The sequence below is a fragment of the Elaeis guineensis genome, chromosome 1 (assembly GCF_000442705.2).
Source record: "Elaeis guineensis isolate ETL-2024a chromosome 1, EG11, whole genome shotgun sequence".
NCBI classification, from domain to species: domain Eukaryota; kingdom Viridiplantae; phylum Streptophyta; class Magnoliopsida; order Arecales; family Arecaceae; genus Elaeis; species Elaeis guineensis.
Window position 1 is genome coordinate 108,693,961 of NC_025993.2, and position 24,849 is coordinate 108,718,809.

Here is a 24,849-nt window from a genome sequence, read left to right on the forward strand (position 1 = left end):
AGATGCCCCACTCTGGGCTACCTCCAGGTGACTCTACCTAATCCAAATGCTCATCAAATTAAGTTAGCCAAATAACAAGATTTGAGATAAAATCTGATCTCCTAAGAAGCTAGGGTTAGCCACATGTGCTAACATGCTTACCGACTATTTGATTGGATCCAAAATTTTAATCAACCATATCAAATGGATCCTTGGCTAATTCTCTAATGTGTGTGACTCATTGGGTTCCACATCTAGCCAACAATAGATTCAGATGCAAGTTGACCTAATTTGATTAGACTTCTTCTAATTGATTAAGATCCAAATCATATTAATCGGAGTTCAGCAATTAGAATCTTTTTTAATTGACGGTCGAATTAAACTTTTTAATTCGATCAAACCTACAAATCAAGATTAATGTTTAGCAATGTATCATGACTATCCAAAAAATATAAAATTTGATAAAAATATCAAATATACTCTTTAGTAGCAAATTATCATGTAATTCAATCTTTCGATCATCCTACATTCCAAATATATTCATGAGTATAGAATCGTGTTAAACTCAAATACATATTCTTATTGATTTTTCATCAATTAATGATGATTCTAATGAAGTAATAAAATTTTTTTCTAATTTTTATTTTATTTTGGCCAAAGATTTCTTGAGTTATCTAGAGATGAGAATGCATAAGATGTCATATCTTCTTATTAGAAGTGATTGATTCTTTATTGATCGACTCACAATCTCCATACACATTTCATCATATCCAGAATATCTCATATATATTTTAATACCATGCTTGGGTATGAACCAAAAATATGAATTCATGTACATAAAATTTCATGGTGGTCTCAAGTTTAAGGATCACTTACAAACTTCCACTTAGAGAACTATCTTTTGATATACAAATAAGGCTCTATAAGATGTTCTCTATTGGTAAGTCAATTCAGTGAACTTAATCCCTAATGAGCATCCACATTTCGGTATTAGTGTCTCACATAAGTGACTTGTGAAATCAGCTATCTTTTCCATCAAGCATACATAGGATGTACCAGTCCATCTGGAATATTGATCCTTGATTCAATATTCCTACGATCAGGAATATTTAGGATTAGAATTTTTTAGGATTTTAGGTTTCATAGGCATGAACTCTTTATGACTCTAAAATCATTGTTCTAATTTATGAGATTCATCATAATCTTAAATATAATAAGATGCAGTTATAATGATGAATTAATACATCATTTTATTAACAAGTGAATAATGCCATTACATAAGTTGGAAGTTTATAAAAAAAATTCCATCGCATTACTTATGCGATTGGTTTGTAGGGCATATTTTTTTTTTATATCTAACATAATGTTGCATACATATCGTCTTCAGACATGGAGGATATTTGATTGTGCAGGAATTGACGCTAGCTTTTATGAGTTTTTTTCAATATCTTTTATATCTATAGGCATATTTGCATGACAAATGGGCAATGCATTGCCCGAAATGGTCTAATATGTAGACACGGTTACATAATGAGAGTATCGGATGAAACTTGATCCTATCTCTTTTATGTTTTTTGAATAGAAAATCAAACTTTTCTAATATATATATATATATATATATATATATATATATATATAAATCAGACATAGAATATCAATGGGCATGTGCACTCTTTATATTAAAAAACTAAGAATTATATCAACATAAGACCCCCCACAAAGTTATGAATTTATAGGTGGAGACATAAGATAGCATGTAGTCTAGAATTTAAATTATAACAATTTATAATTAACTTTTCAACTTGGATATATGCTGATACTGCATATGATCCATGAAATGTATGAAAAGAATCAAGAGTGGGAAGCTGGTCAATATAATGGAGTTATATTGACTACCTTCCACTCATCTTTTTATTCTCGTATCTTTCTTTGCCCATTGGCCCTTTTAAGGATGCATGCATCTCATTTGTTGAATACTAGTATTATATATAGATGTGAGAACAATAAAAAATAATAAGATCATTTGAGAATAAGAAAAAATACTAAATATCATTATCCTATTCAATGATGTTGATCAGATGGTCAAAGATATCGATATTTGCATTATTGGAATGGCTCGACCCTGGTTAGTAGGGGTGTTCTCCTTGTAAATTGCACTCTCCTACTTTGCAACATCCTACCAATAACTTCAATAGTGAATTTACCAAACAAAGAAAAAAAAAACTTCAATAGTGAATAGAGTGATCCTAAGTACTCACAAGAAAAATATGGTATGGTATACGGTATGATAAAGCTGAGCACTCTCCTAGATCTTTGATAAGGTTGCACTTTGAGAATGGTAATGCAGCCACAAATTAGCACTATATGATATGATACTAGTATTTAGCATGCAAAATACTTGTGCAGAAGGAGATGAGGGAAAGAGGATTACAAATTTTGGTGAAATGTTGTGCGTATTACAACGGTACAGAGAAAACGATGATGGAGAAGAACTTGCATAGGCTAAGAAATCATTGCAAAATCCCAGGGAAGGAAAAAAAAAAAGGAAGATTGGATGAACCGTCACCCATGTAGTTCCGCAGGAACACCACGGTCTGAAATATCTTCTCGCACGTGCGAGAGGTACGTTATCCCGCGGCTCTCTTTAATCCCGCCGCTCCGTCCTCGCCAGCCCCCTCGTGGCCCGGTCCTCCCTCTCTCCTGTGCCAAGAAAAACCTCTCCTCCTTCCTCTCGCGTCTGCGCCCATGTCCCCTGCTTCCCCTTCTCTCCCCTCCTCAGGTACTATCTCTCTCCTCCTCTCCTCTCCTCTCCATTTCCTCTCCTCGTCTCTTCTTGATTTCTTGCTAGGGTTTCCATTTCGATCCTCCGATCTCCCCTCTCCGAGCTCAATCCCCTTGGATCCATGGCAGATTCGCGCCTCAAATGGCGGAAGAGGAAGCGTGACAGCAACCCCAAGCGGCAGAAGCCCCACGACGACGACGAAGAGGACGACGACGAGGAGGAGGCCGCCGCCGCAGCCGCCGCCGAGGAGGCGGCGGAGGATGATGATCATGACTCTCAGGTCAACAATCCGGCCTCCGACCCTGTCCTCGACCTCCGAGAGACCGAGGTCCTCTCCGATGCGGGACAGCGTATCTCCGACTTCCCCCACGCCGTCCGCCGGGCCGTCAATCGCCCCCACCCCTCTGTCCTTTCCCTCGTCGCGGCCGAGCGCTCCCTTTCCTCCTCCTCTGCCGCCTTCGCCTTCTCTTCCGCCCTCCCGAGGCCTTGGGGCCTTCCGCTTCTTGAGAACATCTCCCATGGCCAGCTCCAGGCCCTCTCCTTCGTCCTCCAAGACAACCCGTCATTACTCCAGCCGCCCGACCTCGATAAGCCATCGGCCTACGTCTGCACTCCGCCGCCGCTCATGGAAGGCAAGGGCGTCGTCAAGCGGTTCGGGAGGGAACGTTACATAGTCCTTCCCATGCATGCTGGTCGGTACCTCTTTGCTCATTTTTTTCTTTCTTCTTTCATTCAAAACCGTTAATTGAATGCTTAAAGTTGATTTCTTGGAGGCATACAGATTGGTTCTCCCCGACGACCGTGCACCGGCTGGAGCGGCAGGTGGTGCCGCACTTCTTCTCTGGGAAGTCGAGCGACCACGCGCCAGAGAGGTACATGACGCTTCGAAACAAGATAGTGGCCAAGTACTTGGAGAATCCGGGAAAGAGACTATCTTTTGTTGATTGCCAAGGGCTTGTTGCCAATAATGAGCTTTATGATCTGAGCCGCATTGTGCGGTTCCTTGATCACTGGGGGATCATTAATTACCTCGCCACATCCTCAGTTCATCGAGGGCTCAGAATGGCTGGTTGTCTTCTAAATGAGGAAATTACTGGGGAGCTTCAGCTCAAGACTGGACCTCTGAGATCCATTGACAGTCTGGTGTTGTTTGATAGGCCTAAATGTAGTCTCAGAATGGAGGATATCGCTTTGCTGTCGTCTTCATCTTCTTCTGCATCAGTGGATTCTGAATCTGGACTTCGTGATTTGGATAATAGAATAAGGGAGCGGCTATCGGAGCATGCATGCAATTACTGCTTTCGGCCTCTGCCCAATTTGCACTATCAGTCACAGAAGGAGGTCTGTTTTACTCTACGGTTTGTAGATATACTACATAGAGTATTATGTTCATATAACCCTCTTTTCTAAATTTTAATTTGATTCTTTTTTTTTTTTGACCATATTCTGCGTGAAATATTGCTGACTAGTTAGAGTTCAGAAGACAATCCTGAATATGATTTCATGACTCTTTATAAAGTTCTTTTTGGTTGCTTTTGAGTATGCCTACAGGTGATATTTCTTGGATTATTTATTCATTGCCACAAATCATCTTAGTTCGGAGATGTAAACTACCCTCTTCCCCACCCAGATTCTAGGAACGGTATATGCCTTATTGCAGTATTTTGTAGCTCCATTTATCATCTCAAACATTTCCGGATAATGTTTCCGTATATTTTTTGATTCTTCTTTAGTCCTCAACCTTCCGATTGTACTCTACGACTGCCTCCTTACTTGAAATTGCCTCTCATCTTTGGTGCACTTATTTAAACCAAGCCAACATGACTTTGTCCTTATTTTATTATCTATTGTTTCTTACTGAACTTCTTTTATGTTCTTGCATTTAACTTTATCCTTCTAATCATTACCAGACATCTGCTTCACGTTCCTTAACGGTATGCTGCTGCCCATATTGTAGGCCCCATTCACAACATGACACCGTGATCAATTAAAAAAGAACCAGTGTTGCTAGGATTGCCTATCAAGTATGTGCTCTTTGAAGCTCACGTGGAAAGCTCAAGATGGCCTTTTACGCCACCTAATAGAAGAAAGTAGGGAAAAAACATATAGTGCATTAGTTCACTTATGAGGTTGATAGCTCGATATATGTTCATTGAACTTTGAAGCTTATGAGTTCTTTGAAGCTCACATGGAAAGCTTAGAATGGGCTTCTGTACCATGTGACAAGACAAAGTTCAGAGGAATTATGTAGCGCATTAATTCACTTATAGGGCAATTATTTGATATATTATTGCATGCAAGTGGTGTTAGTTAAGGACAATGTAAGGCATATGCTTGGATGCAAGTACATGGAACTCAATCTGTGTTTTTAGACATATCTAGATTTGACCTTCAATGTAGATAGCATTAAAAGCTTTCTTTCCCGGTGATGTGATTGGGAATTTAATAATCTAGATCGTCGAATCTGATATTGGCTTGAGCTTTAGTGCGTGCATTTTCATGCTATTCTTTTCATTTTTTTGGTTTTTTTTAATTTTTTTATCTAGAGTTTTTCTAAGGTCCTGTTTAGACTCAAATTTATCAGCTACCAGGTGTCCGGTTATGTTTATCAAAATAGATATTATTGGCATATCTATTCCCTGTTTACGAGTTTATAAAGGACTCATTACTGGCTATTAAAGATGGAGCTAGATATAGCTGGTTATTAGGCGGTTCCGGTGGCTGTTTGGGCTTGATCTATTCCCTGAACAAAAGAATTAGGGTACTTCGTATAGCCTATTAATAGGCTCTTTTGGGGGTGTTGAAGAATTGTACAAAGATTTTATTTTAGAGAAAAAGGTTTGCCACAGGCCCTACACAACAGATCTTCTGTTATCGGATCTAAAAATCGGATCTATACTGAACCCTTGCAGGGTTTTTTATAAAAACGAACCTGCTAGCAGGTTTGGAGCTGAATTTACATTATTTTGTCAGTAAACTGGCTGAAAACTCAATATATCTCGGATCAAAACTCAGATTTGAGTTGAAGTGAAGCAATATTATTCAAACGTCACCTCCAAACTTCTACTAGGACACATCGCCTGAGTAAATCTGCTGCAGAAATGCTGTTTGAGTTTTATCTTCTGATAAAAGCAAAGGAGAATCGGCATGAGGTAGCATAAGAGGAGGGAAAAATGGAAGAAAGAAGGTACAACTGTTCAGTTATCACATCTAACTAAACACCCTTTTGTGTAATCATGAAATTAGGACATGCACTAGGGGCTGGTGTGGAGTTTAGCAAAGCCGGTTATGAATGACATGTACGTGGCTGCAGCTAGTGATAGACATATTAAATAATCATGTAAAGATCCATGTATAGATACTGGCCGGTCTCCCCCTATATAATAAATCAAGTCCCCAATAAAATGCACTAAAGTATTCAATGTTCTCTCTTAAGTGGAGCTCTAGATTTCATCCATCCCCTGCTTGGAGCATATGGTCAGGAATCTATGTCACCCAAAGGCTTTGCTGAGATGAGCTCCTAAATTATTTGTGGACTTCAGATGGTGTACTAATCATCTTGTCTGTAATTGCTTGATCAAAACAATAGCCAACTTTGATATTCTCAGTCCGTTCATAAAAATTTTGGACAACTAGAAATAAAGATTGCTGCTTGATCATAGTCTAGCTCATAGTGAAGTCTAATTTCTAGCCTGAATTGACTAACTTGAATGATCCGCCACATTTAGATGCTCATGCTTTGTATGAGTCAATTGTCTCCAGAATAATGTTTTACCTGCGGATGGATTTAGCTTATTCAGATACATCATTATTTGATAGACCTATGCAATGACCAATGAAATTAGTTTCATGTGGTCAATTTTGCTTCAATATTCTATCTATCATTTACAAATGTTGGCAAGTGATAGGCTGCCCACTGTGAGCAATTCTGTTATGTTGCTTGATCCATGCTAGTATTGTTATATCCACTCAAGTATGGCTGATGCATGCAGTAACTATGCTTCATATCTGCTGTGAACAATCTTTATGCTAATTCAATGCCTTCATGATTAGTATTCATTGTTGATTGTAATTCTTGGAACAGGCTGATGTAATACTTTGCTCGGATTGCTTCCATGATGCAAAATTTGTTACGGGTCACTCAAGCTTAGATTTTCTGAGAGTGGACTCCAAGAAAGATATACCTGATCTTGATGGGGATAGCTGGACTGACCAGGAAACTTTGCTGCTGCTAGAGGCCTTGGAGAAATATAATGATAACTGGAATGAAATTGCAGAGCATGTCGGCACCAAGTCAAAAGCACAATGCATTCTTCATTTTATTCGTCTTCCAACGGAGGATGGTTTACTAGAAAATATTGAACTACCACGCATGGCTGTTTCATCTGATTCCTTGAGAGGGCAGAAGCCTGGATTGCCATTTTCAGATTCTAATGGCACTGCCCTAGGTAGTTCTACACTGTCCATGGCCGTCAATAAGGATTGGCATTTGTTTTACTATGCTGCCTTTTTATTTTGTTCTTTAGTTTCCTGTTTTAACTCTTTCTTCCTTTAGGCACTTGCCTTCAAGAATTAAATTCAGGAGACCAGATTCCATTTGCTAATTCTTCAAATCCAGTGATGTCGCTGGTAGGTAACTACATCAATCTGCATGGATTTGCTTTCACGTCTTTCAAATGAATGGACAATTAATTTAATAGCATATCTGACTGGTAATCTTGATTTAGTGGTTATTACTTTGGTTTACGGAAATAAAAGATTTATAGTTAAATATCTTCTGCTTATCTTAAAAACACAAACTGATTCCAAATATGACAGTTGCTTTAAATTCTGATGGTGGACTATGATTTTGGATTTTCATGGCACAATGGAAGTGTAACAGGCATTCAGTCTAGAGCAATGGTTATTATTGTTCAATGCTCATACAAGCATATATGCGTGTCTGTATATGTGCAGACTGTGGATGCATCCCATGCAGGCATATTGACATCTTAAAATAACAGGTCTGCCCATCTCCAATTTTGGTATATTCATAGAATACAGACTTGTCAATCAGCTTGTAGCTTTAAAGGGAAAAAAAGAAAAAGAAAGTGTAATCCTGTTAAAAGCATCTAACCTCAAGAAACCAAAGAAAACACTGTTGCATCTTAACCTATCTCCCTATGTGACAGTAAACGACTGAGATATCATCCTAATGTTTGATCAGTATAATTATACCAGTCATGGTTTTTAGGTGTATAGCAAGATGTAACATAGCCACCCAAAGCAAATAATCCACATAAACAAATAAGCACTGGGATTTGTGTCACTATGTAATTAGAATAGCCGAGATATATTAAAATGTTGGAGAAAAAGTACATTATGAATGATTTTTTTTTTTTTTCAATGATAATGAACATTGCAGATTTGAGCCAATAAATAGTCTCATCTTAAGATATAGCAATCTTCATCCTTGGCAGCCAGTGTATTTTGGAGTACTTTGCTGCTAATGCTGTTGCATGCCCTAATGCTCTTTGAGTTTGCGTTGATGTAGAATCAGATGTATTGATATTCTCTTAGGCCATTTACTGTAATATAAACAATATATTTTGTAAAGGTTCAGGATGGTTGATTCATTGTGACTAGAGTGGGGTTTTATGGGCACATGGAACAGTATTTTTTAACAGTGTGCATAACACAATTGTCTACGAAATACTCTCTCACAGTTTACAATTTCAGAATTGTATGCTGCTTAGTATCTTGACTGTTACCTATTGAATTGGTTCTAGTAGCTTTACTGGAGTTTTGCATTTATAGTAACTTTTGGTGAATAAGAATTCATAAAACATGTGTTCAATAGTTTGCTACTAGCTATGCATATTGTTCAGTCAATCTCCAGGAATTATGATTGTACATATGTTTGTAGTTTCTTTAGCTCTTTAGTAAATATCATCTTTGTGTCATTTAATTACTTTACTCTGTCTAACTGTTCGGAGAAGTTTCTAGGTTGCGTTTTTGACCTCTGCAATTGGACCAAGAGTTGCTGCAGCCTGTGCGAGTGCAGCATTATCTATCTTGACGAAGGAGGACCCCAGGTTAGAATATTGAGCTTTTACTAGTGATGGCTTAAGCATGTGATGACCAACTATTTTCCAACTATTTCCATAAAATCTATCTTTGCTACAGCATTTATGTTTAACTTGGTTATTTTTCTTGGGCTTAAAATTACCTTAGTTTCAAAGTCTTGCCAGTGCCATGTTTTGTGTATGAACCTGAAGTTATTTGTTGATTTCTGTAATACAAACTTCCATCAGCTTGAGTTGCAAACAAATAAACTTCTGCTTTGCATTTGAAGGTCGAGTTCTGGGAGCACACATTCTGAAGTTGGTGCTCATGGAGCACGTGCAAACTTAGGTTGCCAGAAGGGTAAAATACTAATTTTTTTCCTGTTTCTTCATTTCTACACTTGGTTATTGTTTCCCTAATGTTTCCATTTTTAATCCAGAGGAAACTCCGGAAGATCAAGTGCCCTATGCTAAAAAAGATGCCACTTCTCCTCTTTCTCCTGAACATGTAAAATTAGCAGCCAAGAGTGGTCTATCTGCAGCAGCCATGAAGGCAAAACTGTTTGCTGATCAAGAGGAGCGTGAAATTCAAAGACTAGCTGCCACTATCATAAATCACCAGGTCTTTGTATAAACTAATGTTGTTTACCATGTTGTGGGCTATTTTTGTTTTAAACTTATTGGACAGATATGCCGGATTTTATTAAGATTTCAGCTAATATCTGATAGGGCTGACTGAAATCTTAGGAGAGACTTTTGAACTAATCTTTTGAAAGATGAGGTGGCTGAAAATAGAACAAATAATTTTCTACATGCAATTGATTGATGACAACTCTTTGTGTTTTTGTTGTTGTTACTGAGTTCTGACTCCATGCAATGATGCTATGTGATAGAACCCCTTAAAGAAAGATCAGCTTGAATAGACTATTTTAAATGTAACTGACATTGATTGATATAAAGGTTAATGCAAAGATTAAACCTTACAGGCCATTGTGAAATGTATCAATGATTAGGCTTGTGTTTTGGTTTGTAAACTCAAATTTGTGAGTTCCTTCTTGCTCTTGTTCAACAAATTTCACATCTTGAACTAGTTCATTAGCCTTTTACATCCATCTTGTTCTTGCAATATGCTAATCACTTGTTTGACTTGGCAGTGAGACCAGTTCATGTCATTGTGGCCGTATGTTGAGTTGATGCTGATTTGATTTCTTCCTATTTGGTCAATTCAAGCATGATATCTACATATTTGCATCTATTTTAAGGATTTTGCACTTAAATTTAACATTGTCAACATTGATGTGCTTGAATTTTACTTCATTAAGGCGATAAAGTTTGTTGCTTCTTCCTTGACGGGGATTTTGTAAATGAATTGGTATGTCTTTTCTTCCATTAAACATTGAAGTCTTCACTTAAAATGCTAGGCATCATTGAATTCATTGACTGGTGTACGATTTCTTTGGATTTATGTTCTGATAGAGTCCATTATATTGATATCTTGAGGGTATGGGTGTAACTGGGCCAAGCTTGATTGAGCCTGGATCTGATCAAGCTAGGTTTGAAAATAATTTTAAGCCTGAAGATTATAGGTCAAATTCAGCTCAATTTTTGTGTCATTGAGCCTGAATTGAAACTGAGGCCAACACAGGCCTATTTGACCATCTTGATTGCCTTTATTGAACCAAAATTAATTCAAGTTTGAATTAAGATTGGCAAGAGGAGGGCTGGTAGTTGCTAGTGGTGATGGTGTAGAAGTGATGACAGTCAATCTCAAACTTGTATTGAGTACTAACTTTGAAGCATTCATGGTACTGGACTTGGTGCTTATTCCAATGCAAGGAACCTGCGAAAATAGAAAGCTTGTTGTTTCCAAGGAAATCGAGACTGAATGGGCCAGGCTGGTCCAAGTGGCCAAAAACCCACCTCAAAGAAGCTGAAGCACTGCTCAGGTTTTATACTCTGGGCCCAAAACATAGGACGCCCAAAATATTTTGGCCAGGGGCAAGCTCTGATTTTAGCCTAGAACAAATAATATCCGGATTTCAGCCCCAGCCTGAACCAGAGAAAATACCCCAAATCAGTTTGGGCTGGAACCTCATATCCTTGAATCTGGAGCAGGCCTGAGCTTTCAAGGTACCCTTTCTCATCTTGCAACACAAATACCTTGCATACTTTGGACACTCAGGGCTGGTATAATGCAATGACATAATGAGAAGAGATACAAATTCTGCAGATGGCTGGATGTTAGATGGTGAAGGTAATTTTTTCTGTTCTAAGCCTTGAGCTAGTTTAGGTGATGATAAACTTGAGCTATTGAGACTGCAACTGAACCAAACTGTTCCATGGCTCTTATGTGAGAAATGGTGCCTGGATGTTTTGATGTGGGGGTCCTTGCAATTCTTTGTTTGGTCACATAGATGAGTTGTTGGAGATATTTCAAACACAATTTCAAAACACATCTCTTTGGTGTGCTCTGACTTCCAAAGCCTGATCAGTTAAGTCATTTTTCTTGCCTTATAACTGCTTGCAACATCATCCATGAAATGCTTTCCTTGGAATATGATATGCTGCTTGTTCTGGATTATTTTGTGCTGTTCATAAGCTGTATTCAATTGCATGGCCTTGAAGTTAAGGGCAGCAAATTAGCATCTCCATGCACTGTATACTCACAGGCTTCTTTGATGTGGCATCATTGTGCATCATTCTAGGTTTGCACCCCCAGTTTCTATCTAATGCATTTATGAAGTTCTGCGATGGGATTGTTTATCTTTGGATGAATCTGAGGTTTTATTGTTGCCATGATGTTGTTCTTGTTTTCAAGCTGATGCGCCTCCCATTCATCTTTATGCAGTTAAAGAGGTTGGAGTTGAAGCTGAAACAGTTTGCAGAGGTGGAAACCACTTTGTTGAAGGACTGTGAGCAGGTGGAGAGGGCAAGACAGAGGCATTCAGCTGAGCGTGTTCGGATGATGTCAACCCGGTTTGCTCAAGCAGGAACTACTCTATCAGCTGCAGCAGGGCCAGCAGCAGCAGCTGCTGCTGCTATGAATACAAACACAAGACAACCAACCATGTCACCCCCGGTTGGGCAGGCAAACATGTCACCTGCCTTTGGCAACAACCTGCCAGGACATCCTCAGATGTCATTTATGCAACGACCACAAATGTTTGGTTTTGGACCCCGCTTGCCTCTCTCTGCAATCCACCCATCTCCCTCCGCCCCCTCTCCGAATGTTATGTTCAATTCTGGTATGGCAAGCACTTCTAATCATCATCCGTTGCTGAGATCCTCATCAGGAAATAATTCAAATATTGGTTAAAGCAGGTATTTTGGGGTGGGATGTGCATTATTGGCGGTATGGATTATGTTAATGCCCTTGCCTAGTGCAGCTGCATTCTCTCTTACTGTGATTTTAGAAATATTACAAGCTTTAGTCTTTCTTTCTCTCTCTTTTTTAACTTCCTTTGAACATGTAAATCCAAGAGTTGGAGCCTGACCTTGATTTTGCTGTCATGTTTTCACCTCAGAAGAGACACGGAACCATTACTCTGAAATGCAAATCATGCTTTCTTGGAAAAAATGGAGTGCTGTGGTGCAAAAGGCTATTTGGTAGTCCAATGGAGAGAAATTAAAAGAATGGTCTAAATTTGGTCAAGCTAGGTATATCCTTCCCCTGACCCAGGCATATTCAAGCACCGTGCTCCATGGCATTACTTTCCTATCATTCAAAAAGCTTTAATGCAATCTGGCGAGACTTCTAGGTAATGCTTGTGGCATCAGGACTTGGGGACTCGGTCATGTTGTGCAGTGGATTGTACGGCTATGTCAGATCCGCTGACAGCATCTTTTGCGGTGGATCAAAGAGCTTGCCGATGTAGCGCCAATGAAAGCCTTGTACCTGCTTAGGGTAAAAGTGGGTTGGGTTACATTTCTGTTGGAGTCGAGTTTGAAATTTTTTTGAGGGCTATGGCCGAGATTTGGGTTCAAAAGTTTTTGAAAAATTTAGAACCGAATTCGATCCGACCTTGAGCTTGAATCTAGTTCAAATCTGATTAGGCTAGTCCAATCGATTTTCAGTTACACCAGTCCTCTTTCTTTTTAAAATTAAAAAAAAAAAAAAAAAAAGAAGAAGAGGGTCTCTAAGCCCTAATCCTCCGACCATCTCGTTTCTCAAGGTAGCCATCGTTCCATTTTCTAACTCTTGCTTTGGTGCTTTTTCAATGGACAACTTTGCTTCGGCCTACTAGATCTTTGATGATGATGGTCATGATCGGTGGTGAAGTCGGAGGGTGGTGAGCTTAAAGCAATCATAGATTATTCTCTCTGATGGTTGATCTAACCATTATTGAAGGACTGTCAAAGTTGGTGGAGAAAATCAATGGCTGCTGTGGCATGATGAGGAAGGAAAATTTGGAAGGTGAGTTAATTTGGCGATAATATGGCGAGAGTTGAGATGGCTCAGGTGGAGACATTTCTATTATACTGGGATAATATGTAGATGAAATGAGATTGGACTAGGGTGTCTTTAGGCCTTTAATTAATTTTCAAGCCCATTTTGCCTACCAAAATTGGTAGATATTCTTCAAATTTTTAGCCCCTAAACTTCTTTCTTTTTTATCTCGACAAACACAATCCCAGTTGACTAGATGGTGAAATCTTCTAATAAGGATTCAAGAAGATCATTTTACTCCGATCCTTTTAATTATATTTTCTCTTGCTATTTCCCATAATTATTCGAAAGCCCTATTCCACTTGAGCGTTGGAGGAGGCCTAATTGGAGCCACTCTAGCAGGCCTTAATGCGTGCTAATTTACGACTCTCCACTACAAGTCGCGGCTTTGCCGTCCACTATTTTGGACCAAGCAGATTGAGCAGTGCGCTCCACGTCTCCAAACCATCAGAACGTGGTCAGACGAGTCGGCCATCAACAACACGCATCCCAAAGAGTGAGGATCTTCTACGCTCTAGTCGCTACAGAGGTCCAGTGCAGTCACCTCCGATTGGTGTTGCATGATTAAAGTTATTCGTAAGGCCCAATCTGGTCCCATTTGCTAGGCATGTTCTCAGCCTCTCTGTTCCAGCTATGGCTATAATTTACTATTTGGTTCTAGAAATGGACCTAGGCATGTGCTACATATATACATGGTTCATTTCAAGGCTATAGCTTTGATCTCGTGAATAATGGTTGTCTGGTGTGAGATGGGATAAATATACTATTTATTTCAGTTAACCGAAAAATGGTATGTTAATAGTTCAGCAAGTAATTAATAGAAGAACATGCAATTTGTTTATACAAGGAACATAAGATGTCAAGCGGATGGTGGGTGTCGAATTGCATGTAGTAAATGGGTCATTAATGAAAAACTTTGTTATAGCGTCGATGAAACTCTTTATTTTGATCTGATTTACTAAAGAAGAAACCTTTTGTAGAATAAGGACAGGTAAGACACATGCCACGAACACCAAGCCCACTGCATGGTTGGTGTAGGTATTAAAAATGTTAATACCTAAATAAATGGTTGGCCACGAACACCAAGACCATGGTTAGCGTCCAGTTAAATGCAGAATAGACACCATTTAAGAGCTGTCCTGACATAAATGGAACCCCTCACAGATATTCTTAAAGCCTGCCAAAAAAATTCTTACTTAGGATGCACGTAAATAGTTAGGTGCTAACAGTGTCAAAACTTTCTCATATCATCAGTGTCACCCACTGATGAGTGAATGTAGGAAAAGATTGAAAAATATAAGTCAATAGACGAAAGGATCATGTTCTTTTGCATCAGTTGTAATATTACGTATTTTGATTTCTTACTGTGATTTTCATTGACTGCAGAGGGTATGAGAGAAATAAAGTGGAGCCTTACAGAGACCAAGCAGCCCACGGTATCAAAACTGGTGTCAAGTTCTGTGATTTCCATGTCTGCAACAAGTTCTCTGCATGGAGTAAATGGAGCAGGGATGGAAAGGACGAAGGGTTTGGACTGTATAATTTTCATGCGAAAGAATTTAACCTTTTTTACGATATATACCATTGGATCGTGTAATAGCCGCTATGAGATCTGTGCAGATGGATAAAAAAGAGAATCCGGAGTGCTTTGAGAGTTGTATGAGGTATGATGATCCAATAGTTGATACCGTGAAAAAAGATCAATCATTCATTCGCATGAAAGATATAATCTGAACTCATGCTCAATTATTTTCTGCGGTTGAGGAATAGCTTGCAAACTTTTAGACCCTCTTCTAAAAGCCCATAACACTTCTCAACCAAAGCTCAGCACCAAGGCTAAGATTCTTTCTTGCGTTTACGCAGACTACAGTCTCATGACAAAACCTAGAGTAAACTAAAAATAGAAAAAATAGACCAATGCCCCCATGCATCCTATTTTTATCATATGGATATCCTGAAAATATATAATTCCAATTCTTATGCAATCTAAAAATATCAAACCTGGTATTCCCAGTGCATGTGATCACCTCGTCTATCACATTTCTTTTACACCAGCAGAGAACTGCCACCCAAAATCGACGATTTCTGCGTAAGAGAGAGAGAATTAATGAGCGACCACCTTACCTTTTTTCCAAATTAAGTTTAAGGGCAGTAAAATAGGCTTTAGCTTGGGTTTAAGAGATTAATTAATCTAATCCGCGAGTATAAATAAGCGGCCTTCGCCAGGGACCGAGCTGCAAGCAATCGTAGCTCGTAATATCGTCCTCCGTGAGAATGGGAGTTAAAGGAGCTGCGCTTCTGGTCGCGCTTCTCGTCGGAGCCTCCGTCCTCGCAGCGATCCGATCCTGCTCAGCCGACGCCAACACCACCACCCTCCCAATTAAACCGAAGGCGTCCCCGCCGTCGCCGGGCGACACCAGCCGCAAGGTCGCCGCCGTCTTCCCTCTCGAAGGCAACGTCTATCCCAGAGGGTAAGCTGGATAGCATGTAAAAATAGTTCATCGTTTGGGATCTTTTCGTGACCAAGTATCGGACTCATGGACTCTGACTCCATCAAATCTCGCAGGGGATTCGACGTTCAAATGAGCTTTGGAAATTCGCATAATTTATACTCCATGAACATCGACTCCGGCAGCGACGTCCCCTGGGTCCAATGCCAGGTCCGCTACGGAAGAAAACCCGGAAAAGAAAAGGATCTTTTTCTCTAACCTCGTCGTCCTCCTCCTCCTCTCGATCTTTCAATTCTATTTGTTTTCCAGATGCCGACTCAAGCGGTGTACCCCCAACCGGGGAGGGACAAGATCATCCCCTGCGATGACCCGCGGTGTAAAGCCGTGCTCGCCTCCACAGGTTCGAAGCAGTGCAAATCTAAGGGCCCGTGCAACTACCAAGTACAGTACCAAGACAGCTCCGCCAAGGGAGTCCTCATTGCCGATACCTTGACCCTGCACCTCACCAACGGCTCGACCGTCCGTCTTCTCGTTGCCTTCGGGTACCCACCCACTCATTCCCACGCTGGCAGTGTCTTTGTTATTCTAGCATTAACATCCGTAGCTCACAAATTAATTTATATATGGATTCTCACGAGCTAAACCACAGGTTCTACTCAAGAAAATTAAAGCAAACACTTACAGAGTATTTTAATTGTGTTTTTTTGCTCTTTTTTTTTTTTTTTTTTACTGTTATTTACCGTTTTATCGTCTCTCTGGTGTACTGTCTGCAGCTTTTTTCATCAAATTATCATTAAATAAATGTATGAGTTTGTAAATAATCTTACTTTTATTTATGTTTTGCTACTTATTTTTTAAATTTTCTGCATTTTTGGAGAACTGTCTGCGTTATTTATTTTTTTAAAAAATTTGAACTCTTTTATGTTTGGAATGATTTCTCGCAGACGAGTTTTTAATTTGTTGCAGGTGCGGCCAGTGGGTCAAGGTCACGGAAACGGGGGCACTCACAGATGGCATCCTGGGGATCGGCTTTGGGGAGATCAGCATCGTGTCCCAGCTGAGTAGCCAGGGGTTGTTCGGAAAAATTACGGGGCACTGTCTTAATAGTAATGGGGGAGGCTTTTTGTTCCTAGGGGATAATGGCCGGCTCCCCAGTGGGATCACCTGGGTGCCCATGATTCCAAGGTCAGCTCCACTTTTGCCCTTATTGAATTAAATTAGTTATGGTAGTAAAATTTGCTATCCCGATAATACCGAACTTTGTATCAATTTTATAATTTTATTATAGTATCGAAATACAATTTGATATATATGGTAGCATACTGATATGATATGGTACAGTATGTTTCGTACCCGAAGTTATGGGGCAGCATAACAAATCTTATACGATATTAATCAGATATAATGCTAATGTTTTGTATCAGCGACCACTATTCGCCGGGGCCGGCGAGTCTCTTCTGGGATAACCAGCCTCTAGGGTCCCAACTCATCACAGTGTGGCTGGACAGTGGAACCACCTTTACCTACTTTGGACTCCATCCATACAATAGTTTAATCTCTACGGTAAATAGAATTGGACATTTCTTTCTTTGCCTGGGTTGTTTAGAGCTAAAAGTTTCCTCTTGTCGCAGCTGAATGGCTATGTATCTACCCAGCCGCTAAAGAGGGCATACGATGACCCCTCGCTGCCTTATTGCTGGAGAGGCCCACAGAAGTTCAGGACTATTGCTGATGCTCAGCGCTACTTCAAGATTTTGGAGTTGAGATTTGCTAATGGGGCAGCACCCATGAAGCTACCTCCAGTGAATTATCTGATCATTTCGGTATCTCTTGCTGCTTTACTTTTTTTTATTGGATAGATAAGAAATTTGCAAAGATGACGGTATCTGTATTGCTTTTTGATGGTAGAGTAAAGGCAATGCATGCCTGGGTATTCTCAATGGCACACAAGTCGGACTGAAACCTGATGAAAATGTAATTGGAGGTAAAATTTTTCTAATTTGCCAACACTGGCAAGAAAAAAAATGGTGGGAAGGAGATGATTCTGAGATGAAGCGTGACTGACTGAATCCATTTGTTGGACGATTGCAGACATATCGTTGCTCGACCTCATGCTTATTTATGACAATGACAAGAAGCGGATCGGATGGGCCAGCACAAACTTCTGCAGGGTTTGAAAATAGAACGAAGACAGGAGCATCCATTGACTCCGACTCGATGTTTACATATATTCGTACTGAATTTAGAATGAAACCTGTCTCAATGATGCAATAAATACATCGAATTCTCATGATCAGTTGAAGTGTGGGTATTTTGTTCCTGTGCTATATTTATACTGCAACCTCTTTGAATGAGGGAATGACATCTTTTAAAGAATTATTAGAACTTACACCGAGAATGAGCAAAAGTGACGTTACTGACTGTATTGACTAATTCTGAGAATCGTAGATATTGAAGTTAGTTAGATCCTCTGGGATGTAACTTTTCTTTTTTTTTTTTTTTTGAAAGGAAAAAAGAATCAAGCCTAGAAGTTTTAAAGGTGCACGACGACCTTAATGCAAACTGATTGTGTTTGTGGATTGGAATCACCTACCAGTACAATATAACAATTGAACCAGCGAATTGCTCGCACCACCAGGTCATTCTTCAATGAGTAGCCATCTAGTTAAGTTGAAGGTTTATTTCAGCCAGATAGCAGACATGCGATATGGCCATGTTAAATTCCATTTACTCCCTCAACAGAAAGAGGTCCAAGTTTCGGCAGTCAGCTTCTATCAGAATTGAACATGATCCACATTGCTTATAATCTACTGTGGTGCTGAAGTACTGGTGATTATTTGCCAGTCTTCTAGATTCTTTACATGAAAAAAATCTAGTTTTTCAATGTAATCAATCCCATTATGTACAATAACAAAAATCAAAAAATAATAATCTTCCATGTATCCATCATTATCATTATATATAATTTTTAAGGAGAAAGAGGAAACACATCTGCAAGAATCGCTAAGAAAGTAGATATTAGAAAAATAGTTTTGACTTGTTTGCTTGAGTAGATCTATATTTTTATGGACCTACCATGACCAACAGGAGATGGATAAACATCATTATACATTAGTAGGAATTGCTCGAAGACACATGAAATTCAAAGAAGCATGCTTTTGGATCATGGGACCAACATAAGCTATTCTCTCAAGATGATGCAAGACATTGGAGATATGCAAGGAATGCAGTGTATTCTCTGAATAGAATGACCCAATATTAGAACCTGCATTTTTTCCCCCTTTCCCATTCTATTAAAATACGTGAACTTAATCTACAAGGTCTTGCTAAGTCTAATGTCAAAGGACAACAGGTTTGAGTCAGAAACAAATATATAGGAACAAAAATCATATAGAACAGGCACCAGAGAAGGAAAAATAAGCCGGGCTTCCTATTTTATCATGTTTCCTCTAATGTTTATTTTAAAGCAAAATGCTTTGAGATTTGTGTAGTGGGTGATCCAATGGTAGACTCGTGCGAAGGAAGGCAAATCCTCTTTCGCACGAAAGATACAACTCCAACCGAACCATTGTGTCAGTGTTGAGTAACATATGGTAGAGACAGAACTTGTGAAAAATTGTTGTAACATGAATGAAATTTCTTACAGGTATTTTCAAAGCCTGCCCACCCCACAAAAAAAAAAAAAAAAAAAAAAGAAAGAAAAAAATCTTATCCAACATGCGCATAACAACTCTACATATAAGTAAATGTAGGCCCATGATTGTAAGAGAGAAAGGGGACAAAAAGGAAATAGATGAATTGCACGTGCTTTGACACACCCATCCAGGAGATAGTGGAGACAAGGTTTAATGTTTATCTTGCCATATACAAAAAATCATGTTCTTATGCACCACTTTGTATACCGATTTCAATGTTATTACTGTGATTCTTGTTGGAAAAAATTAATGAATATACTAGAGGAAGTTTACTTCAGTCCCTAAATAATTGAGACAAAGTTTAATTCTGATAATTCTATATACAAAAGATAATGTTCTTCTGCACCGCGTGATAAAACTATTTTGATGTTCTTACTGTGATTCTCAGTATTATAAATAGCGCATATGACGATAAAACTGGAAACTTAAGATGCCATGCAAGCAGTAACCCAAAAAAAAAAAAAGCCACTATCCAATAATCTCTTTTTCTAAGAGATACAGATGACTTGCACGAAGGAACAGCGGCATACATTTGACGGGATAATTGAAAATTATAAAAATTTTGAGGGGAAGCACTGCTCGAGAAGATTGGTAGGAGAGCAGTCAAGAGTGCTTGATTCGCAACCGTAATCATAATCGGAATGATTTGAAATTAAAATTGAAACGATCAAACTTTTTGAAATGCTTAATTCATGATCGAAATCAAAATCAGAATCGGAATGAGAATCGGATTTGGAATAAAAATTTGAATCCATAGAGGAGAATAGGGATTGAATTCAATGTATATTGGGTCATTTCCATTCCACCACGAAATCGAAATTGAAATAGAATTGAAATGAAATTTTTTCCAACTAAATGGTTGGGACGAGGGACACTCACTTCTGTTTCGACTCCTAACCTCCACTCCCTCTAACCAAGCATCTGCTTAATGTATTTTTTTTTTTTAAATCATTCTCGAGGCCTGATCCGGTCCAATTAGTATGGCATGGCTTTCCTTTACTCTAACATGGTTTAGTGTTTTAAACCAACCTTGCATGTGCTACCTCCATGGTTCATTTCAAGGGATAGCTTTGATATCATGAATCATGATTGCCTGGTATATGAGATAGGGTAAATATTATACTATTTATTTTAGTTAACCAAAAAAAATGGTGTAGTTATAGTTTATCAAGTAAAAGAAGAATAATTTTGATATAGAAAGGAAGTCAAACACATGGTTTCACACACGATGGCAGGGAGATGCTGGATGATGAATTACATGTAGCAAATGGATCGTTTGTGGAAAAACTTTGTCCTGGCATCGATGAAACTCTTCTCTTTGTGGGGATAGATAGGGAAGGGAAGTAATTGGCGAATGGTTGTGGTCTCATCAATATGTTCTTAATTCTGATCTGATTTACCAGAGAGGAATCTAAAATATTCTATATGTAGAAGGACAGATGAGAGACATGCGACCAACACCAAGATCACCATGTCATTGGTATCAAGTGACATACGGTAGAGAGATCATTTGTGGAAAGGCAGTCCTGACATATATAAATTAAACCCCTCAAAGATACTCATAGAGCCTGCTGAAAAAAATTCTTATTAGCATCCTGGTAAATATGTAGTTGGACTAGATCCATCAACTCAGACCAATCCAACCATGTGAAGCAGCGCACATAAACATGACGGAAAAAAATATGGAGGAAAAATGGAGCAGTATAGGCATGGCTGCACGTGTTGCTCCATCGTTGGACTGGTCCACCGTTGAGTTGGTGGATTCGGTCCAACCAATATTTTTTTATAAATATATAGGTATTAACGATGTTCAACTTTATTAATAATAGCTGATCTTTTTTTTCATAATAATAATAATAATAATAATAATAATAATAATAATAATAATAATAATAATAATAATAATAATAATAATAATAATAATAATAATAAATAATATCAAATTTTTCTCATACCATCACTGTCACCTATAGATGGGTGAATGTAGGGAAAAATATTGAAGCAAATAAGTTGAGTGAGTTGTATTGGAAAAAATTTTGCATGGACCGATTACATAAAAAGGTCCAGAGCCCCAGATGATTGCATCCAGCAAATCCATCTTCTGGAACCCATTACTGACTCATATTCAGCCACAACTCTTGCCGAACTAGTCCTTTGCAACTATCTGATCGACACATCACACCCTGAGCAAACAGGTCATGGCCGATCATCGCTCAGCTTCCTCTGTGCGTATTTGTCGATGTCTCCTCATTGGCTGACTTTGTTTGGTCGGCCAGCTTAGCGCTTGTAAAAAGATTCTGGTCCTGGGCGATCCTATCCAATAGCGCCTTGAGGCGATCGACTCCTGATCATCGTCGATCAATCCCCATCTCAACAATATTCAGCTGGTAATTTCATTCGAATACAACACCCATCAAACGACAACTGTCTCTGAACTGATAAGGCAATCACAATTGCCGCATCCCGAAAATCTTAAGCGATAATCTCGCATCCCACGAATTATACCCTGATCATGCGGGATTGTGCCAACCACTTACCAACTGAAGCTCCAACTCTTCGCTATAAAGGAGACTCAAAGAGGACTTCTGAAAAAAGGTACATCATTATTCTGCCTCTCACGCCCCTCTTTTTATTGAACGAGAGTTCTGACTTGAGCATCAGAGGGTCCTTGCCAGAGTCATCTTCGGTTAGGACTTTTGTGCAGTTCACACCCCTAGGTGGCCCATCTTGCGGTCGACTCCAATATCCTGATGCTAGATAAATTCTCATACCAACAGATTGATGCTAGAGGAAAGATTCCTAACCCACTTGGAGGAGCGCTAATCGAGGGCAACAAAATATTATGCCATCAAAAAGAGTTTCATCCCAACACACCAACGCCACTGTCTCTCAACTGGCGGAGAGCCAAGTCAACAACCAGATGCAACCATCGGTGGCGGAGACTCCTTTGCCAGCCCAACTGGCATTGGTCACGATGGACCAATTCAACCTTCTCTTCCAGCAGGTTCAAACTCTGACAGCCATTGTCTAAGCGGTCCAAACTATCCTTGTGCCTCCACCGGTGGTGTTGCAGCTTGATCAGGTTGTCCTCGCACCTCCTTTGATGATGCCACCATCAAATCTGGCTTCACAGCCACCGCCACCATCAGAACAGCCATGGGCGCCTTCGCAAAATCTGGAGAGGAGGCAGATCCGATAGAGCCGCTTCAAAACTCAGGAAATGGGAAGGCGGCCCCCTCCGAGTCTTCGATCAGGGCATGATTCAACCCCTGGTCCCTGATCTCCCCAATATTCTGAAGCTTGTACCATCCGAGACCTTGCTATTGAGAGATGGTTTCAGGAGATCAATGAGCAGATCGATGCGATCTGCAATACCTCCTTGGCACCCTATGACGGGTTCAATAGTGACCCGCCCTTTGCTCTGAGGATTATACAGGAGCTACTCCCTCGGCATTTCAAGGCTCCATAGTTTGAGATCTACGATGGGACTGCCGACCTCATCGACCATCTCGAAACTTTTAGGGTGGCAGTGCTCCACCATAGAGCGACTGGACGTCATTCTTTATTGAGCTTTCCCTACTACTCTAAAGGAGGCGGCTAGGCACTGGTATTCTAGCTTGAAACCAGCTTCAATCAATTCTTTTGAAGAGTTGATCCGATCTTTCGTCGACCATTTCATTAATAGCCGATGGCAACAAAAGCGATCGAACTACCTCCATACCATCAAGCAAAAGAAGGGGGAGTCAATTGGATCTTTTATTAGATGCTTAAATGCAGCAACTTTGGAGGTCCGCGACTTAGATCAATCGGTCACAATATCTGCGATGATGGGCAGACTACTGAAGAACGACCTCAAGAAGTCATTAATAAAGATCTACTCTCGGGGTTATCCCAATACGCTAGTCCGAGCAGAGAAGTATGCTCGCATCGAAGAGATCTTCGCCGAAGATGATATCCCTGCCGGTTCTGTTGTGGCAGAGGGGCAAAGTAAGGAGCACTCTCCAAGATGGGAGGAGAGAGCCCATCAGCGTTCTAGGTCTCTATTCCAGAAGTAGAAAAATGGAGCCCCTCCTTGGAACCGCCGACCCCGGAGTGCTCAGAGAAGAGATCGGTGCACCTCACCACCGAGGAGATATACAAACTATACTCCGTTGAATACATCGAAGACTCAGGTGCCAATGAAAATAAGAGAACAGCTCCCGAAGCCGAGGAGGCTCCGGACATTCTCAAATAGGAGGGATCTAAATAAGTACTGTCTGTATCACTGCAACTATGATCACGATACAGAGGAATGCATCCAGCTTCAGGATAAGATTGAGGACTTCATCAGGCATGGCCGCCTCGATCGATTTATCCTTCGAAGGTGGAAACAGTGAGAAAGGTGGCGGAGATCCCCTCGGTTGGTGGAGCAACCACGACTAACAGGGCCGCAGGAAGACCAACCTCTAGCCGGCATGATCAACGCCATTATTGGGGGGCATAGAGCTGGAGGACTCAACGGAGATGAGGAAGCAGCGAAGAGGTAGAGGACTGGAGAGTTGATAACCTTCACTAAGGAGGATGCCCAAGGAATCCAATTCCCGCACACTAATGCCTTTGTTGTAATATTAAATATTATAAATTATGATGTACGTTGCACCATAATCGATCATGAATGCTTTGTCGATATCTTGTTTTATGATGCTGTCTCGAAGATAGAAATACCAGATGATCAGTTGGAGAGGATGGACTCTCCACTTGTCAAATTTACAGAAGATACTATCTCTGTCGAAGGAGTCATCACTTTGCCTGTAAAGGCCGGCCGATCTCCATCCAGTCTACTGTCCAGGTTGATTTTTTGTTTGCCCGAGCACCTTCGGCCTACAACGCCATCCTCGGCTGGCCTAGCCTAAATGTGCTCCGAGCTGTCGTGTCCACATATCACCTGAAGATGAAGTTTCTGATAGCAAATAGAGTCAGAGAAGATCATGAAGATCAAGACTTGGTGCATCATTGTTATAGCATCTCTCTCCAAGAAAGTCGCCCCACCGAGTCATACCCAGTCGAGGGACTGGATACCCACGATGAGTTGGCTAAGGAACGTGGAGAGCCCATTGAGGATCTCAATTCAATCCCATTGGTGGATGGAAACCCAAAGCATATGGTGCAGATCGGGTCAAATCTGGATCAGATAATGAAAGACTAGCTAACTTCCTTTTTGTAGGCAAACTTGAATATTTTCGCTTGGACATCAGTAGATATACTAGAAACTGATCCTTCAGTAATCATGCATCGACTGAACATGAGCCCAAACTACCGCCCCTTCAAGCAAAAGAAGAAGAATTTTACACTATAGCGACAAAAGGTGACAGTTGAAGAGGTGGACAAGCTACTTCGGATAGGTTTCATCAAATAGATGACCTACCCGGAGTGGATAGTCAATGTGGTCATGATGAAGAAGGTGAACAAAAAA

At 40.0% G+C, this 24,849-nt stretch overlaps 2 protein-coding genes across 2 annotated transcripts; both read left to right on the forward strand.

Moving 5' to 3' along the window:
* The first annotated feature begins 2,598 nt into the window (after nt 1-2,598).
* LOC105038426 (SWI/SNF complex subunit SWI3C homolog) lies at nt 2,599-12,246 on the forward strand. Its single transcript, XM_010914237.4, has 9 exons — nt 2,599-2,758; nt 2,890-3,453; nt 3,543-4,102; nt 6,846-7,209; nt 7,317-7,390; nt 8,747-8,835; nt 9,096-9,166; nt 9,246-9,427; nt 11,654-12,246. The coding sequence occupies exons 1-9, from the start codon at nt 2,725-2,727 to the stop codon at nt 12,119-12,121; spliced, it is 2,406 nt and encodes an 801-aa protein (XP_010912539.1). The 5' UTR covers nt 2,599-2,724; the 3' UTR covers nt 12,122-12,246.
* Nucleotides 12,247-15,503: 3,257 nt separating this feature from the next.
* Nucleotides 15,504-17,982, forward strand: LOC105038461 (aspartic proteinase Asp1-like). The gene is made up of 8 exons (XM_010914270.4): nt 15,504-15,723; nt 15,819-15,912; nt 16,012-16,244; nt 16,669-16,887; nt 17,127-17,265; nt 17,334-17,525; nt 17,611-17,686; nt 17,794-17,982. Exons 1-8 carry the CDS (start codon nt 15,527-15,529, stop codon nt 17,877-17,879), a joined length of 1,236 nt encoding a protein of 411 aa, XP_010912572.1. The 5' UTR covers nt 15,504-15,526; the 3' UTR covers nt 17,880-17,982.
* The last annotated feature ends 6,867 nt before the right edge of the window (nt 17,983-24,849 follow it).

Coding starts and splice junctions, on each gene's coding strand:
- LOC105038426 (XM_010914237.4), top strand. CDS start 2,725: ATGTCCCCTGCTTCCCCTTCTCTCCCCTCCTCAG. Junction 8,836..9,095: donor TTGACGAAGGAGGACCCCAG/GTTAGAATATTG, acceptor TTGCATTTGAAG/GTCGAGTTCTGGGAGCACAC. Junction 9,428..11,653: donor CCACTATCATAAATCACCAG/GTCTTTGTATAA, acceptor ATCTTTATGCAG/TTAAAGAGGTTGGAGTTGAA.
- LOC105038461 (XM_010914270.4), top strand. CDS start 15,527: ATGGGAGTTAAAGGAGCTGCGCTTCTGGTCGCGCTTCTCGTCGGAGCC. Junction 17,266..17,333: donor ACAATAGTTTAATCTCTACG/GTAAATAGAATT, acceptor CTCTTGTCGCAG/CTGAATGGCTATGTATCTAC. Junction 17,687..17,793: donor TGATGAAAATGTAATTGGAG/GTAAAATTTTTC, acceptor GGACGATTGCAG/ACATATCGTTGCTCGACCTC.